Genomic DNA, 18,689 nt, shown 5'->3' on the forward strand with positions numbered 1-18,689 from the left:
TAACTGCCAGTCTGTCCCCCCACAGACAGAGCCCCGCTCTTCCTGACCCTCCCTCCACGTCCCCGACTAACTGCCAGTCTGTCCCCCCACAGACAGAGCCCCGCTCTTCCAGACCCTCCCCCCACATCCCTGACTAACTGCCAGTCTGTCCCCCCACAGACAGAGCCCCGCTCTTCCAGACCCTCCCCCACATCCCTGACTAACTGCCAGTCTGTCCCCCCACAGACAGAGCCCCGCTCTTCCAGACCCTCCCCTCACGTCCCTAACTGCCGGTCTGTCCCCACACAGACAGAGCCCCGCTCTTCCAGACCCTCCCTCCACGTCCCCGACTAACTGCCAGTCTGTCCCCCCACAGACAGAGCCCTGCTCTTCCAGACCCTCCCCGCACATCCCTGACTAACTGCCAGTCTGTCCCCCCCATGCAGAGGCAGATTTTCAGTAAAACACAGGCTGTCTGGGTTCCAATCCACCTGGTTGAATGGGAGACCCTACAGAACAATGGAAACCTCAATGCCTGGGCTTGAACACCTATCTGTGATGGGTTCGGTCACAGAGACCCTCTTGGGACTGTCACCTGACGTGCTCAATTTGCCTTTGAGCCCATTTTTCCTGTCAGCTTGGGACTCCAGAACCCTGCCTTGTTGAGGCAGACATGCTTGCCAGCTGCAAACACAGACCCAGGTCTGGTCCATGCCCCCAAAGCTGCTGGCTTTAAACAAAAACTGCTCAGCAGGTCACCTATCTCCAGCACCCAGACACTCAACTCCCATTGGGATCCAAACCCCAAATAAATCCGTTTTACTCTGTATAAAGCTTATTCAGGGTAAACTCATAAATTGTCCACCCTCTATAAAACTGATAGAGAGAGATATGCATGGCTGTTTGCTCCCCCAAGTATTAATCACGTACTCTGGGTTAATTAATAAACAGAAGTGATTTTATTAAGTATAAAAAGTAGGATTTAAGTGGTTTCAAGTAATAACAGACAGAACAAAGTAAAGTATCAGAGGGGTAGCTGTGTTAGTCTGGATCTGTAAAAGCGGCAAAGAGTCTTGTGGCACCTTATAGACTAACAGACATATTGAAGCATAAGCTTTCGTGGGGAATTCCCTAGACTCCACTACATGCATCTGACGAACCGGGTGTTCACCCATGAAAGCTTATGCTCCAATACGTCTGTTAGTCTATAAGGTGCCACAGAACGAAGTAAGTTACCAAGCAAATTAAAACAAAATACACACATTTAAGCCTAATACATTAAGAAATTGAATACAGGTAAAATCTCACCCTCAAAGATGTTCCAATAAGCTTCTTTCACAGACTAGACTCCTTCCTAGTCTGGGCCCAATCCTTTCGCCTGGTACAGACCTTGTTAGTTCCAGCAGACATCTTAGGTGAAAAGCAGGGGATTTCACATGATTGGGCCCCTTTGTTCTGTTCCACCCCCTTTTATAGCTTTGGCACAAGGCAGGAATCCTTTGTCTCTCTCTGGGTTACCACCCCTCCTTCTAAATAGAAAAGCACCAGGTTTAAGATGGATTCCAGTATCATGTGACATAGTCACATGCCCTGTGAGACCCCAGCCTTCATCCTTCCAGCACTGGCCTGCAGGTACCCAGGAAGTTTTGCAAGTAAACTGAGCCATTCACAACCAATTGTCCTAGTTGATGGGAGCCATTAAGATTCAAAGCCACCATTAATGGCCCACACTTTGTATCACTACAATAGGACTTCAGAGTAATACTTCATATTTCTAGTTTTAGATACAAGAATGATACATTCATACAAATAGGATGACCACACTCAGTAGATTATAAGCTTTGTAATCATGACTTACAAGAGACCTTTTGCATAAAGCATATTCCAGTTACATTATATTTACACTTATAAGCATATTTCCATAAACATATGGAGTGCAAGTCACACTACCAAAGGGGAAGCTGAGGCAGCTGACCCTGGCTGTGGCTGGAGAGCAAAGGGGTGAGGTTGCTGCTGGAGTCAGAGCAGGACAAGGAGAGAACAAAGATGGAACCCAGGGAAGCAGGGCATGGTGAACCCATGGGAACCTTCCCCATCAGATCTCTGGCCTACGACTACCTCATTGATGCTACCCTACAGCCTTTCAGCTTCTGTATTGCAGGTGACTGATGAATTGGTACCTTACGTTGAAAAGGCTGCCTGGGGTCACTGCAGGTACTCACTGAGGGCATTGCACCCTGGAAAGGAAAGTCTGAACAGACCCTACCTCAGTTCAGCTTGCCAAATGGGTTGCTTGGGCCCCAAGGCCCCGGTCTCAGAGTTGTTGAGGCTACAGGCCAGCTGTTGCAGAACAGTGGGGATCCTTGGGGTCCAGAACGTTAAAGTAGTTACTAGCAGGAGACTGATGGAAGGTTTGGGCATAGCACAGACCCTGTGGGTCAGTGACACTGCCCTGCCCTGCCCCCGCCCAACCAGAAAAGCTGAAAAACTGGCCAATCCGGTTGGACGAGCAGTTTATGGACAGAGGGTGATTCTCAATGGCTAGCAAGTGCTGGCTCTGAATCTTGTGAATTCCCAGAGCAGTGTCTGCAGAGATTAGGATCAGATTTTCCAATGGGAGGTCTCACTATGGACTGTAGATTAGCACACAAAGAATTGTACCTACAAGGATGTTTTGGGGAGCAAATACCGTGACAAAGTGGGCATTTTCTGCAATATTTTGACACGTGTGTCTCAGTTTCCCTGTGCACTTTGCATTGCTACCGGGGGGGGGGGGGGGGCAAAAGGGTTAAACCTGCTCTTGGGAGCAGATTAAGAGACAGGAGGTGTTTGCATCACACAACTGTCTGGGATGGTATGAAGGGGTCATTAAAGGACTGGTAGAACCTGACCCAAACAATGGAGAATCTGGAAAGGCAATGGGAACCCCACTGGCCATGATGTTTAGACCTAGGAAACACCAACCAAAATGAAGGAGATTTCCCTTGTCACATCTTGGAAGAGAAGCAGGACAAAGGCCCCAGCTAGAGAACAAAGGGGAAAGGTGATGGCTGGGAGAAGAGCTGGCCTCTGGAGAGACAGAGAATCTCGCACTTGGGACTGATAAGGAGACGGAGACAACAATGGATCCCATACCAGCTTGGCTGGCTGATTGCACTGGCTTGGCAACTGGGGACCAGGCCTTAACCTTTGCCTCTCTATGCTGCTCTAAGGACTGACAGATTCTGTAGCCAGGTGACTAATAAATTGTTACCTTGTTTTGAAAAGGCTGCCTGGTGTTGCTGCTAATACTCACTGGGAGCAGTGTGTGCTGCAGGGTACAGTGTACACAAGCCTCCCGGAGGAGTCTAGAATTGCTTCAGGGAGCTATGGAGAAAGGTGGGGGGATAGCTGGTTGCTGAGGACCCAGTTTCAGAGTCTTGGAGGCTACGAGTGAAAGTAGGGCAGGGTGGAAGAATGTTCAAAACCGTGCCTTTCTGAGATGTGGCCAAATGGCACATAGGTCTCCAGTGGTAACATTGGTGCCTTACAACTTTTAATTTTTAAACGGTTCCTAAGAGCCAAGTGTGTCTGCTCACACACGATGCCCAGGAGGCAGCCAGCTCCTCATGAAATCAGACCCAGCTCCTGAGGAACAAGTGAAAGGATCTTCCTTGGAAAATGGGTTTGTTGGAGGCTTTAGAATTCTTTAATTAGCAAATGTGTTTTTCTTTTAGAAAATAAACAAGGACACTTGCTATTTCAGTTACGGAAGTGCAGCTCATTGATGTGACTGCTTATTTCAGGGCAACTTTCTCACAAATCCATTTAGCTAAAGCCAGGCAGGTTTCCGAAAGAGCATGGTTCCGTTTGATCATCACACAGCTCTCCCTTTCAGCAGCTTCTGTTAGCTGGAACCTGGGGAACAAAGAGCAGGAGTCACTGGGTGTTTAGCTTTACTGAGCAAGATCTTTAGCAGCGATCCCTCATTCGGAGGGGTGGTCTGTCTCCATACTAGCTTCCTTCATTTGTACTTTTCTACAGAGCCCTACTTAGTAATAGGCCTCACAGAGTGGGAAAGGAGCTGGGCAGGCTCAGTTCAGTGCTGGAAAACATTGCAAAATCCACTGCGATGATTGATCAATACTGCCCGTGGGTGTATTCAAACCCCACTGCTGGGGAGCCAAGCCGAGGAGCCCAGCAGCACCTGTGTGGTCCTGTTTTGTACAACTGTGCCATGTGCACTGAGTGGTGTCTGAAGTGGGTGGAGCTTAGTTGGTGGGCGGGGCTTGGGAAAGTACCACCCCTTCCCCCACCCCCATGGCAGCCCTGGTGGAGGTAAACTGTACTGCTCAGCAGGAGAGGGGACCCTGACCCTGCATTAACGAGCGCATTGCTGGACAAGGGCCACCTTACTCAGGCAGAGCAGCACAGCTGAGAGCTAACATAGGTGTGAACTCTTCAGCAAGTGCCTCTTCAGCAAGACAAGGATTGGGCATAAGCTAGCGTCTTCCCTGACATGCCCATTCTCCAAACAGACCCTGACCCCCCTTTATCCTGTGGCTTTGCAAGCACACAGAGGGCTTGAGACTGACCATCTCTCCATGGAGGACTCTGCCTGGTGCTTAACTTTACTTGTGCTCACAGACAGCCTCTGCTCCTGCTAGCATTAGAGAGCACTAACCTTGTGTTCCCACTTGTGCACCATGCAAGACACTCAGTTTCAAAGCCAAAGTAGGAACCATGAACACTCACAGTGTTTCATCGAACGTGGAGCCGTCCACCCAGGTCCATTTCCTCTCTGGGGATGTAACACTGAGTCCAAGCCAAACCAGGTTCAATTGTGGAATACTCAGTATATACGCCTGTAAGTGACAGGACGGAGGAGTCTGGGTGAATATAACCTGCTAGAATTCTCTGGCTTCTTTGCTCTCTCAGCAAATGAAGGAAGAGAACCTGCTACATAGCTCTGCAATAGAGATAAACCCAATTTCTGATGTTTCCCTTTCCCAGTCTCACCCCCTCCTTTCCCTCCACGTATCAATGATATTTTAATGTGCTCTGTAAAAGATTTTTCTTAAGCCAAAAGTCATACAGCTGGGGCATTGTTGTTTTGCTGCAAGCTCACTGTATTGCATTATAACTAGTGACATTTGTCTCTCAAGGGGCGGGTTAAGCCATTTTTATTTACTGTACCATCTCCTCCTTGTCTTGGATCACGAGCATTTGAGAGCTCTTCGCTGAGCAGTCCACACGACTCTCATTCCATGTTTTACGTTCTTTAGAGACCCAATAGCACTTGTTCTTGTGCGGCAGCCAGCCAGCGGGGCACAGTTTGCACTCACAGCCCTCTAGAAACAGACATGGAAAAGGCAACATTAAATGGGCCGGAAAGTTCTGAACAGTGCTGAGCTTCCCCATGTTCACAAGGGGCTTTCAAACTATAAACATTCTCAGCCAAGACATTTCTCTTTATTCATTGTTTGTGTGAGGAAAGGCCCATTATTCAAATAGCAGATGGAGGTGCGGGTCAGGAGAGAGGTGCTCTGGCAGAGCTGTAATGTGAATATGAATTCATAAGATTGGGCACACAATTCACATTTTACGGGCTCAGTATCACACAATGCATTTCCCCCCAAGGAGCACCGAACCTCTGAAATGAAAGACACAACAAAACTGTCGCCTTCTCTGCTGAATCACTTCTGGAGCACTTTAAAAGTAGGAGGAAAGAGGTAAGGGATTCTCGTAGGAAGTTCTGTGGGCTGCGTGCTGATCACACACACACACACACACAAAACCACCTTACAAGAACAGTATTACACTCAAAAGTTACAAGTTACAAAACCACCTTACAAGAACAGTCAAGCACTCAAAAGTTAGGAAGTGTCAGAACTGAGGTTGCCTGTGCAATCTTTATTGGGCCCCTGGTGCATATGCATTATGATCCAGTCCGTATATAAATAGTCACATACCAGTTTTCTCCACCGGACTCCTGCTTCATTCTGGGCACATGACGGACGGTGCTGCTGACTTACTGAGCAGCTATTCAATATTTTGTTTTCTTCTCATTCAATGTGTAGCCCCAGTAGTACTAGTCAAAGCCGGCTCTGAAGACAGAACTATTAATTTCCTCCTGGGCTTTCCTCTGGCACCCTGCTCTATAGTATCTGAGTGCTTCACAAAACAGTAATAAATTTTCACAGCACCCCTGTGAGATCAGGGGATTGCAATATTTCCATTTTACAGATGAGGAACTTAGGCATGGAGAGTTTGAGGTCAAAAGTATCCACTAATACTGGGTGCCCAACCTGAGACTCAGACCCTCAAAAGGTACTTAGGCAGGAATAAGGTACCTGAAAAATCAAGGCATTTAAAGTACTTAGCATTCTATGGTACTTCATATGTTCAGGGCACAGCTCCCATCGATTTCAGTTACAGCTGTGACCGCTCAGCACTGCTACAAATCACACCCCAGGCTCTCAATTGAGGCGCCCAGTGAATGGAGGAACACAGTGAGTGACCACCTGTGAGAGGATTGGTTTAAGTAACTCTCCCCTACCACCAGCCCCAATGTACTCTCTCCCCCGCCTTCTGGCTCTTGTTCCTTCTGCATTCAACTCAGGCAACTTCCTCCTCCATGCTGCCAGGGCTCAGGAGGACACAGCAAGCATGTGAGAGACAGGCTCCCCGCTCTCAGTGCCACTGTCAGGACCCAAACCTGCATGGAACGTCCTACTCAGCCCCCTGTAGCTCTGGGCTGGAGCATGCTCATTGTTGATAGAATCATGAATTTTCAAAGGCTTATAACTTGGCCAAGTTTGGGCAGATATTCACAGGCGCAGCTAAAGGCAGACAGATCCCTGATTCGTAAGCCACCCCCTTGCCAAATTTCAAGTCCCTATTCCACAGCATGGGGACAGCACTAGAGCTTCTGAAAGACAAAGTCTCCAGAATTTGTTTAACATGAGAGAAAACAATGTATTTTCACTAGGCTGGTTCTCAGAAGCAGCTGGACAGTTATGTCTGAAACTAAAAACAAAATAAAAATCAGGCTGAGGCAGACCCCTGGCATGGAAAGGTTCAGCCCGAACATTTAATCTTCAGCAAAAATAAAAGCAACTGAAAACAGGCTCTCCTAGTGGGAAGTATTGTGCTGTCTTAACAGGTGGTGCTACCAGCCTCACCGATAATCTGCACATCCTGAATGCCCGTACTCAGTGCCCCAAAAACCATCATAGGGAAAGCCAACGCTACCTAGTGGTGGAGTAGAGAGGTTGCACACCTGGGTTCTAAGCCCAGGTCTGACACTGCCCCATTCTGAGTGTGTCTACACTTGTGATCATTAAAATCGCAGCATCCTCTTTTGACTAACAGAGGATTTACCAGCTTGAGTAACTACATTTTTTCCTCCCTAAAAATCTCTCTGGAAATTTCAGTTGGATGTAGCAAACATTTCCAAATTATGGTCTATGGGGTGCTTGTAGGTACTCCATGAAAGCTGACAGGTCACATGTGCCTGGCTTCTCCTTGTTTCCAGCTGCTATATCTCTCTACAAGACAGCTACAATTTTTCCCAGTACTACTTTTCTATGAGCAACTTCTGTAGTTGCCATTGGGATGTTATAGGATTGCAAAAGGGAGGTGAGGAGGGTGGGATCTGGGAGTTTACACAAGGGAAGGCAGGCATCCATTAGGTGCTCTGTATTAAAATATGCTGCACCATCCAAAAACATTTGAAACTCCCTGGGATTTGGAACTGCTTTTCACTTCCTCTCCTGTGGTATCGTATAATGTTGTGTGTTACTAAACAGCTAGCAAGTTTCACCCCACATGTGATCACACTACAATGGTAAGTGAAAGGATATAAAATGTGCCTGTTTCATACACATTGGAAGTACTTTGAATGACCACTATATCTCACTCCTACTACTCTGCACAAACAGCTGAAAACTTATTTATTAGAGCTGCCTGAAAAGTGGGATTTCCCTGGCAAATTATCAGAAGGTTTTCCCCTTTTTTACCTTTTTTTCTTTCTCTCCTATTTTTCTCCCCACTGGAGAAAAGATGTGAAAAGATAAAATGTATAGGAAAGTGTTGAAAAGGCCATGATTTTGAACCTACATATTTAGTTTCTCCAGAAAACTTCCCCTTTGGAAAAATTTCAGAAAATTGAAAAATAAATGTTCTCATGAAAAATAAAATTTGGCAAAACCCTCTTTTCTGATTAAGAATCAGAAATCTTTCAGCCAGTTGTAGTATTTATTTTACAGCCATCAAACATAACAAATAACCAGAAAAATAAAGACGGGAAGATGAGGGTATGGCACATCTCAGCTATGTATAAGTTATTGTGACACAGTAGCTGAATTTTCAATCAGTGAGTTTGGAGTGAGTGTTCTTCCAGGTAGACACAATGTTGCAAAGAGCACAAAGAATAGCAGATACAGTTACCTGTTGAGTTGTTGTCTGGCTTTGGATACAAACTTTGATTTGAGCAAGACTGGGAATCCTTCAGGCTGGAATTACATTCAGTTCCATTTGTTGTTCTCTGTCTTTCAGCCTGACCTTCACAAGGATGTGTAACAAAAGAGAGAAGGTAAAAACTATCAACTCACCAAATACCATGGGATATCTATTGAGTTATGATGGGGACAGAGAAGCAGCGTGAGATGGAATCTCACTCATTGTCCATTGTAAGGTTCATTCCACATTTTTGCACATCTCACAGTGGAGCTGTTACAGACAAATAATGCATGTTTCATGTACCAAGCTCTCAACTCTACTTTGTTTATGTAACACTTTTGATGTCTATGGCAGTGATGAAATGCCTGGTAATTTATTCAGAAATGTTTTGGAGGCCAAAAAATAGAATCTAAATGAAATTGCAGAGGAAGAGGAGAATTCACTGAGCCAGTGAATCTATGGTGCTGAGATACTCACCCCAAACACGAAGCGCGATCACAGCTGCCACCAGGATGATGTTCCCAGCCCATCCAAGCCACAGAGTCAGCCGATGCCAGCGTGGGCACTGAGGGATATCTGCAAGAGTCAAAACCTTGTGTAAAGATTTATAATGAAACATGGAAACTTCTCCTCCTTTGGAGGCTGCTCAACTGGAGATAAGGATAAAGTTCAGGCTCATGTAATATGAGGAGGAAAATGGTCATGCTCAGAGTTTAAAACTCTGAGGCCACATCACCCTCACAAGGGCAACATTAGTTGTCTAACTAGATGGAAGTAGAGGAAAGCTGAAGAAAATACCAAAGATAACTAATGTTTACTAGGTTTCAGAGTAGCAGCCGTGTAAGTCTGTATCCGTAAAAAGAAAAGGAACATAAGCTTTTGTAGCTACAGCTTATGCTCTAACAAATTTATTAGTCTCTAAGGTGCCACAAGTACTCCTTTTCTTTTTAATGCTTACTAGTTAGCAAGTTCACATCATCCTGTATCACAGAGGGCCAGATTCTCTGCACACTGATGGGGGTTCTCCAAGAGAAGGTTCAAAAGCTGGGGCACAGCTCTGATCCTGTGGAATTGTGACAGTGACTCCAGTGAAGTTAATGGCATTCAGTGGAGTTTTGTCAGTGGTTTGGTCCATAGTGTTCGTAAAGGGGAGATATTTCACCATATAACTGCATGGCAAAAACAGGCTACAAGTGGCAGCAATGGCTGCCTCGGACTTGGCTTTTTTCATCCATCCATCCATGTAAACATGTATCCCTCAATGTCTGCCGTGTGCCAACCCCATCAGCAGACACTTGGTAACTACCCATGGCGCTGTTGACAAGGTGATGGGAAGAACTGTGAATTGAAAGTTCCTGACTCCCATGCAGAATCTCAGGTATTTGCAATGGTTCTTCCCGATAGCCAGGTGGAAGTATCCATCTTTCATGCTGAGAGATAAATACAAGTCTCCTTAAGAGTGAGCGAAGGATTTGAAGCCTGACATATTTGTTCAGGTCTTCGAGGCCCAGAATAGGTTATAGACCTTCCTTCTTGGGGATGAGGAAGTAGTGGGCGTAGAGTCCCTTCCTTTGGTGACACAGAGGAACTTCTATAGCTACTTTCAAGAGGAGTGAGTCCCCATCTTCCAGGAAGACTTTCTTGTGAGGGGGAGTCCCTGAGGAGGGGACCTGGTGCAGAACTGGATGGAATATCTATCTTGAATGGTCTCTGTCACAGGGTGGCTGGCTCCTGTCACTTTAAGTAGGTCCAATGTCCTGTGCCATAGCAGGTGCTCCCAGTTGGGCCAGTCTCGAGGGCAGGGAACTGCACCTGGGGCTACAGGGGAAGTTCCACTGGGCGAGGACCAGCTGCGAGAAGGAAGCTGACAGAGAAATCTAGGAAGCCGCAAGAAGCAGGACTGCCAGAGTCCATTGGGAAGGGAGGCAGGAAGAGTCTAACATCTAAAGGGTGAGCTGAGGAACTGTTTGTTTAAGTTTGGATAATAAACCTTAAAGGAGACTGTGGGTGTGGCAGTGAATCCTTGGCAAGCGGGGAAGAAGCCCTGCCTTGTGACAGTCTCCAAAGCCCAGCAATCAGAAGTTATTTATTGTGCACCAGTCGCTGTAGAAGAAGAATAGACAAGGACTGAAGGGAGTGTTACCCAGAGTTCTTTCAACCCAAAGCTTTTGGTAACTTATTTCCTGACACCACCTTGCGCAGAGTAAATCAGGAGAAACACGGCCGTCCGACCGATAGATGGCTGGCACAAACAGGACAACACAAGGGTGATTTCACTTAAAGCTAAACTTTACTTAGTCTCAAGCACTTACACATGTCCACAACAGGTTAGTAAAATACCCCCAACCCTCGATAATTATCGAAGCTGAGTGTGGCTCTCGAGTGACACAGCTGCAGCCCGTCTGCCGGTGGGGAACACAAGATGCATCCAGAGGGAGAGACCAATCCTCAAACTTTTCCCCCTTATTTATACATTAGTAACACAATGACATGTCCCTTAAAGAAACCTTGTTAAGCAAGCAGTTTCAACGGCCAAGCAAGAGGTTTTCTTCTGATTATTGATTAACCACGTGTGGGGGTTTTTTTCCAGAGTTTGCAGCCTTGAGGTCTCTAAAATGCATGCATCAGCAACTTCAACACAATTCTTAACAGGAAGCACACAGGGTCAAGCTGCCCTTTCTGTGGCACCCAAAACCCCCTCTCCTCCTGCCTTGGTTAAGCTGAGCCTGCTGCATGGCCACTTTATGGCCTGCTGACTTGGCTGCTTTTAGCAATAAGCAATAGCGGTTTCAGGCACTTTTCTGGTTTGCTGAAATCTCCCCGTACAGGAGGGGACAGAGAATGTCAGGGGGAAAGGTGCTAGAGATTTGTATGGCTCCTGTGTGTCCCATTAAACCAGCTGCTTGTAGGCAGAGGAGGAGGACTGTGATGAAGAACGCTGGAAGTGTTTGTTCGTGTGCTTTTGAGGTCTCCTCCCATGGCCACTGTGGAGAGAGGCTGTAACCTCCCTAGTGAGGAGCAGGCCTGAGAAGTTGCTGAGTCCACCCTTTGAAACCTGTCAAGGTTCAGATAATTTTCAGACTGGGTCGTACATATGCTTCTAATAAGCATGGCCATACTGGGTTAGACCAAAGGTCCATCTAGCCCAAAATCCTGTCTTCTGACAGTGGCCAATGCCAGGTGCCCCAGAGGGAATGAACGGAGCAGGTGATCATCAAATGATCCATCCCCTGTCACCCATTCCCAGCTTCTGGCAAAGAGTAGATTTGATCTTCTCCAGATCTTCTCACTGGCCCTTAAAAGGCAGATCTTCTATCCTCCATTGGGCTGCTGTAATGAGGCCTGGGGGAGTGGGGTCAGGAATATCTACACAGGACTATTCCAGTGGCCACAGCCCTTGTATTGGTCTCCAAGGCATCATATGCTATGTTAAGAGGATGCTTACCCATTGTACAGCCCCTCCAGTACCACTACTATTGTAAAAAAATTAGAAAAGCCACCATGAAGTACAACCCTAGAAGTCGCTTTACATTTTCAAAGCTGTCCTCAAAGAGGAAAAGGGCAAGAGACTTAAAAACATAATTTAAAATAAAAAGAGTAATAGTCTCTAGGCCCCACTGAGTTGGTAATCACGACAGGAGACTTCAGCACTTTCAATATCAAAGAACTTAACTTAGAGTAACTTCAAAAACTGTAGCCCATTATTCATAAAAGTCCATCTTATGTGAGAGTTCTCACTGAGACTTAATAAATAAAACTTATGTCCTTAATAGAACAAGATGTTCTGGAGGCATACGTGGACAAAAAGTGGTGTATTTTTAAAAAAGTAAAAAGCTGCTTTTCTGTTTTTTAATTAAAATAATTAAATGATTTGTTAAATTGATTTCAATTTTTCAAAGAAAAAAAATTCTTGTCTGGCCCCAGATTAACAAATTTCAAGATAAAACGGGGGGGTGGGGGGAGTCAGAGATGGTGTTAAAAAATTAGGCTTGTACTAGAAACTCTTTGACAAGTGTAACTACTGTGGCTCCACTGTTTAAGCTCCAGCTTCCAAGGGAAGCAAGGGACATCTGTAGAGACCCACCTCCTGGCCACAGCAGCCCATTTCCATTTTCCAGCCCCAGGGGGCACCACATGGGGCTGGAGCTCCCCCACCTCCCTGGGGGTAGAGAGCTGGGTCAGGTTTTCCCCAACAACATCCTGGACCCAGCCCATGACCCCAGTGGCCTGGGTGCATCACAAGAGACAGAAGTTCCAACTCCTGGAGGCTTGAAGGGAGAGAGAGCTGGCATGGACTGGGCTCCACCAAGAGCCACCCCACAAACCAACACCTGAACCCAGTGGTCTATTTCCTCCCTCTGCGATAAGTGTTTTGCTGCAGCCAGCTAATTAAATTAGTCTTGTTGTTCAAGCAGTAGCAGTTTGTGCTGAAGCTTCAGGGTTCAAACTTCGCTGAAAATACACGATGGGGAGGTGCTACAGTGGCATATAACAGAATTTGGTTTTACCTTTTTCCTTAAAAAAAAAAACTCTAGTAAATTACATACAAAAAACCCTCTCAAAAGAATGGTTTCACAGGGTTAGCCATGTTAGTCTGTATAAGCAAAAACAACGAGGAGTCCTTGTGGCACCTTAGAGACTAACAAATGTATTTGGGCATAAGCTTTCGTGGACTATAATGCATCTGATGAAGTGGGTTATAGCCAATGAATGCTTATGCCCAAATAAATTTGTTAGTCTCTAAGGACTCCTTGTTGTTTTTTCTCAAAAGTATGTTATTTAGATTGCAAAGTGAACCCCTCAAAAGTTAGGAAATGCCAGAAACTTATCTCTGCTCCCTTGTGCATGTGCCTGATGACAATATATGTCCATGTAATTAAAGACTACTTTTTTCCCAAAGGATCCCTGCCTTATTGAATACACAAAATGGTTGCACAGTGGGGCAGAATTAAGGTTGTACAAGCAACTGTATGTCCGGCATTTCCTAACTTTTGAATGCTTCACTGCGCAAACTAAATAATGGTTTAACTTTTTATATGTAATCCTGCATATACTGTACTGTACGCAGACTGAGTGATACAATATCTGGACTGTTAGTATTTAATTTGCTCATCAACTGAAATATCAGCTTTATATATTTTGATTCTAAGATTAACAGCATAATAATCATCTAAAATGTCCTCTCATTAGTAGCCTGACTCTATAGAAAATATGCTCTGAAAATAGCTAATATATTTACAATTTTACCACAGTTCTGCAAAATATTATTAGGATTTTTTATTTCCAGATACCAATCTTTTCAGGAGAGTCTTGTAAAAAAAATACCAGGATTTATATATTTACATTTTACATCCTTTTAAGTTTAGTTTACAGTTCCTTGTATATTCATTATTCCTGGAACACTGAAAGCTATTATGTTTCCTCCTCTCCTTCCTACTGTGTTGGTCTCCCCGAGTTAAGAGTTGTCCAAACTTTAATTGCTCTCAAGTATAATGACTTGACTCCTCACAAATCTTCCCTATCCAGGTCCATTCAGAATCCAGTACAACCCCCCGCTGCATCCCCCAGTCTTCTTCATCCTTTATTGACCAAGTAGCTCTTCATGTCTTTCTTTTCTCCTCATCTATTTCCTAACCTGGGATACTAGACTTCAGACTCCCTACTTGCCTCTTCATGAATCTTAGCAGATTCTTTTCTCCACACTTCCCTCACCATGTGGAATCACCTCCATGACCCTCTGCACTGAGTTCTCAGTAATTTTCCAAAACCAGTCCCTTCTCCCTGATCTGTGTGACATAACATTCTCTCCAACAAGAAATGAAAGACAATTATACGAGTCTCCCAGACTCCTTATGTTCAGTCTTCCCAAGACTTGATCAGTGCATTGCTCTTTACCTCCGACTTACCCCACTATATTATGTACTGCATCTTCAATACAGCATGAGTATCCACCCCCAAGTGTTTATAAAGTAAGTAGAAAAATGCCATAAAATAACCCTGTATTGTTCTTCACATTTAATTTACATGTATAGTCTGGCAGTAGCTCTGAAGGTTACTGTGACACTTTGTATTAACGTGAAAGTAAAATGCACAATATTGCATTAAAGAGATTCAGTTCCTAGTTCTGACAGATGGTAAATTACCTCATATTTGCTGAGTCCTAACATACAAATGGAACACAGAGACTCACACCTGCTCTTTGTTTCTAGAAAATCTTTCTTTAAATATCTGTGCTACCTGTAAAAACAAAAAAATACATTCAAAAAATTGGAACTGAAACCAAAAAAAGGAGCGCATATCAGTACAAAACTAAGAAGCTAAATACACTTACTGGGATGCAGTGACTTTGAAGTGGAAAAAGCTCCAGGAATGTTTAAATCAGCATATTCTGTCTCTCCAGCCATGGCAAGTGCAGAGGAAGATAAGAGGCTACAAGAAGACGGACTGTCTAAGAGTTGCCTCGTATTTATGCATGAGCCAAGATGACACAGTCGTATCCAGTAAGAGGAAGTGTCTATCAGAAGGTTTTGACTTCCTTCTTTCCTAGCAATCTAAGAGAGAAATCGAGGCACTAGAGATAAAGAGTGTTTAAAGTATAATTGCATTAGCTAATCTGAGACATTCTCTCAATGCATTAGAGCTGGTACTGGGATTTCACATAAACTGTTGATTTTTCCTACATTAAAAGAAAGCTGCTCCCTGGTGTGTTTGGTTCAGAAGCTCTGGGCATTTTAAGAGAAGAAATTCTTATAATCGCATAAAACTGGAAAACAGATTGAAAAATAAGAACTTTTTAATTACAGTTCATATTTCCCATTGGAGACAGACATCTTTAATTTATCTCATCACTAGGGACAGTCATACCCCTCTCTCTAGCTATTCTATTCAGGTTCTACATTGTTACCCCTTTTAACCTGACTGTCTGCTTAAAGTTGGGAGCTCTGTGGGTCGTTCCAGTTAGGAAGAGAAATTGCTGATGAAGCCTGTTACCTTTGATGCAATCTGATTTACAAAGAATGTACAAAGTCATGTTTCCCCAAACACAGGAGGAACCAAACAGGAGCCAGTGTCCTTGTTCACAGGTCCAAAACTCATTTCAGCTTTCCAACCCAAATCCTTTCTCTAGGCTACTCCCCTGGCCAAACCATGCTTCCAGTGGCTTGTTCAGGCTGCGTGTCTGTACCCCCCTCACCCTCCACCTCCAGTTTCTCTCTCTCTCTGCTCTGTCTGATGCTTCTCTTCACACAAACACACACATATATCTCTGGCCAAACAATACACAGTGTAGCCTTCTACACAGTGCAGCCTTCTACACAGTGCTAATTTCTGGGTGGGCTCACGTCCACCTTTGTCTTAAGCGGGGACTTGTGATTACAGAATCATAGAAGATTAGAGTTGGAAGAGATCTCAGGAGGTCATCTAGTCTAACCCCCTGCTCAAAGCAGGACCAACCACAACTCAATCATCCCAGCCAGGGCTTTTCTTAACTTATCTTAAATCAGGGGTTCTCAAACTGGGAGTTGAGAACCCTCAGGGGGTTGCAAGGTTACTACATGGGGGTCACGAGCTGTCAACCTCCACCCCAAACCCCTCTTTGCCTCCAGCATTTATAATGATGTTAAAGTGTTTTTAATTTATAAGGGGGGGGGTCACATTCAGAGGTCTGGTGTGGGAAAGGGGTCACCAGTACAAAAATTTGAGAACCACCGTGACTTAAATGAAGGCCAGTGGTTAAACCTGCAATAACAGGATTAGTACCATTCCTTTGAGATATTCAGACTCTCGTAATAGCACTTCCTTGGCAAGCTGTGCCTGGTCCAGGGAAAAGCTGCTCTGTTGCATTAGGACTACAAGGCACTGAGTGACATCAACTCCTACTGAAGTAACGGGAGGAAAGGGCGCTCAGCACTTCACAGGATAGAGACCTGTGTCTGATACCGGGGCTGTAGGAGTCAGCCCCGGTTCTGCAGAATTAGTGCCCACAGTAAAACAGTCAGGTTCCCTTGTCACACAGTGACCTGACAAGTAGGAAGAACAGTTGGAGGAAAAACCAGCCTTATGCAGTAATGCCGGCACCCCTAGGTCTCACGTAGCACTTGCTAGTAACATTAGTTTATTAACTACTTGGTTGATAAATCTGCAGCTCCAGAGTCGTCTCCACCTCACTTCTCTGTCCATCCCTCATACCCCTCCTGTTACTGCAGCAAATCCACCCCTCTGTACAGCAATCCTAATGACTACAGCACTGCAGTAAAGGAGGCAAAACAACCCTTCTGATCCTCCAACATCCATGCAGCAGAATCATAGTCAATGGAGCTATTTTGCACATGAACTGGTTAAGCAATCCAGGCTGCATAGCCCAGACATCAGACCCAGGCATCCACTGCTGTGAAGAGCTGTCAGCATGCTTCACTGGTAAGATCAACCAAATATGTATGAATAGAGCTGAGTCGGAAAGAAAATTCCATTGCTGACCAGATTGTATTATTCACCCCACCATTCCTAAGTTTGCCCCCATCATACACACTGAACCTCAAGAAATCCTGAAAAATGTTAGAGATACAACCTGTGAAACAGATCCATGCCCGTCCTTGCTGGTAAAAGTCAGGTAGGAAAAGCTATGCCCACTATTCATAGGAATAATCAACACCTCCTTCAGAGAAGCTCACCTGCCAAATTCCTTGAAAAATGCAACTGAGACGATTTGGGGACTCTGTCTCTGTACAACTTATGAACTCTGGTTAATTTTATGAAATTCCTGTATCACTGAAAGCCTCAGAGTGTCTGGCAGGGTCCCAGAGATGTATAACACCCCCTCTTCCTTTCCTTCCATGGTCTGGAAGAACCTGTAGAACAAATAAAATAAATCATTAACCTTAATACCTGGTCTCTGCTCAAATTGTGGGTATGTTAAGGAGGATGCCTTGTCTGGGAGAACCAGTTTGACCCAGATCGTCTGAAGGGAGCAGGTTTTGGAGAATGGAAAGTCTAAAAACAGGAGAACAAAAAAACCAGGTGGTGATTTTCTCCAAAGACTCAGAGGGACTCTGAGACAGATGAAGTTTGAGCAGGAGAGAGGAATAGAGAGGGATGCTTTTGCAGCAGAGGGGACCTTCTTTGACTGTGGGACCAGCCAAGGTCAAAGAAGCAGGCAGGAGGAGAGAGCAGACTGCACATTGCAGAGAAGTCGTGAGGAGAGAGGTGCAGGAGAGGGGACTTGGAATCCTGAGAGGACACTGCCCCAAATCCTGATGAACACTCCAGCATGCTGAGGAAACTGAAACAGGAATGGAGTATAGATGTTTTAATGTTTTGACAAGAGCTGTACATCTCTGGAGCTATCTAAAAGAACAGTGATTGGTTTGGGAGCCTTTTGCAAAATCTGTGTTACATGCTTCAACTATCATGCTTCAACTATCATGCTTCCCTGGAGAGGTAAACTGTAACCCCAAACACCTGTAAGGTCAGAGCTCTGGAGAAGAGTGCTTTAGCTACTGGGATGTCTATGTGGGGGTCAGCACTGATCCTGGGGGCCTAGGGTAACTGGAACACAAGGTCCCATTTCCATGAAGGGGCCACAGACATAGCACCTGCATCTAGGGAGCATGCCAGAGAAGCCAATGAAAGAGAGAGCACTGGGGCCTGCTCAGAGTCAGGAAACTTACAACACAAGGATCTAGCATGATGGGACCCAAACTCAGAAGCCTGGTGAGTGTCCAACAGGGGAAGCTTTACCAGGGCTAATTAATTAATTAATCTATTAACAAAGAATTTAAGGAAGGTAGTATAATCAATGTTAATTAATATGGGTTTATGGAAAATATATCCTGTCAGACTAACTCGATATCTTTTTTGTTGGCATTACAAGTTTAGTTGATAAATGTAATAGTGTTGACATAACATACTTACGTTTGATTTGGTACCAAGTGACATTTTGATTTAAAAAACTAGAGAGCTATACAATTAACATGGCAAACATTAGATGGATTAAAAGCTGGCTAATGGATATGTCTCAACATGTAGTTATAAATGGGGAATCGTCATCCAGCGGGTCTGTTTCCAGTGGGGTCCTGTAGGGTTCAGTTCTTGGACCCACACTATTTAACATTAATAAAAATAACCTGGAAGAAAACATTAAATCATCACTGATAAAGTTGGCAGATGACACAAAAATTGGGGGAGTGGTAAATAATGAAGCGAACAGGTCGTTGATACAGAACTATCTGGATCACTTGGTAAGCTGGGCACAAACAAACAATATGCATTTT

General features: G+C 44.9%; 1 protein-coding gene across 1 annotated transcript; it reads right to left on the reverse strand.

Moving 5' to 3' along the window:
- Nucleotides 1-938: 938 nt before the first annotated feature.
- LOC144274564 (killer cell lectin-like receptor subfamily B member 1B allele B) lies at nucleotides 939-17,130 on the reverse strand. Its single transcript, XM_077833443.1, has 7 exons — nucleotides 17,091-17,130; nucleotides 14,753-14,972; nucleotides 8,899-8,997; nucleotides 8,410-8,523; nucleotides 5,155-5,309; nucleotides 4,714-4,823; nucleotides 939-3,876 (listed from the first exon to the last, which is right to left on the reverse strand). The coding sequence occupies exons 2-7, from the start codon at nucleotides 14,823-14,825 to the stop codon at nucleotides 3,756-3,758; spliced, it is 672 nt and encodes a 223-aa protein (XP_077689569.1). The 5' UTR covers nucleotides 14,826-14,972; nucleotides 17,091-17,130; the 3' UTR covers nucleotides 939-3,755.
- Between the last annotated feature and the right edge of the window lie 1,559 nt (nucleotides 17,131-18,689).

This window comes from Eretmochelys imbricata, chromosome 14, assembly GCF_965152235.1.
Source record: "Eretmochelys imbricata isolate rEreImb1 chromosome 14, rEreImb1.hap1, whole genome shotgun sequence".
Taxonomy (NCBI): Eukaryota; Metazoa; Chordata; order Testudines; family Cheloniidae; genus Eretmochelys; species Eretmochelys imbricata.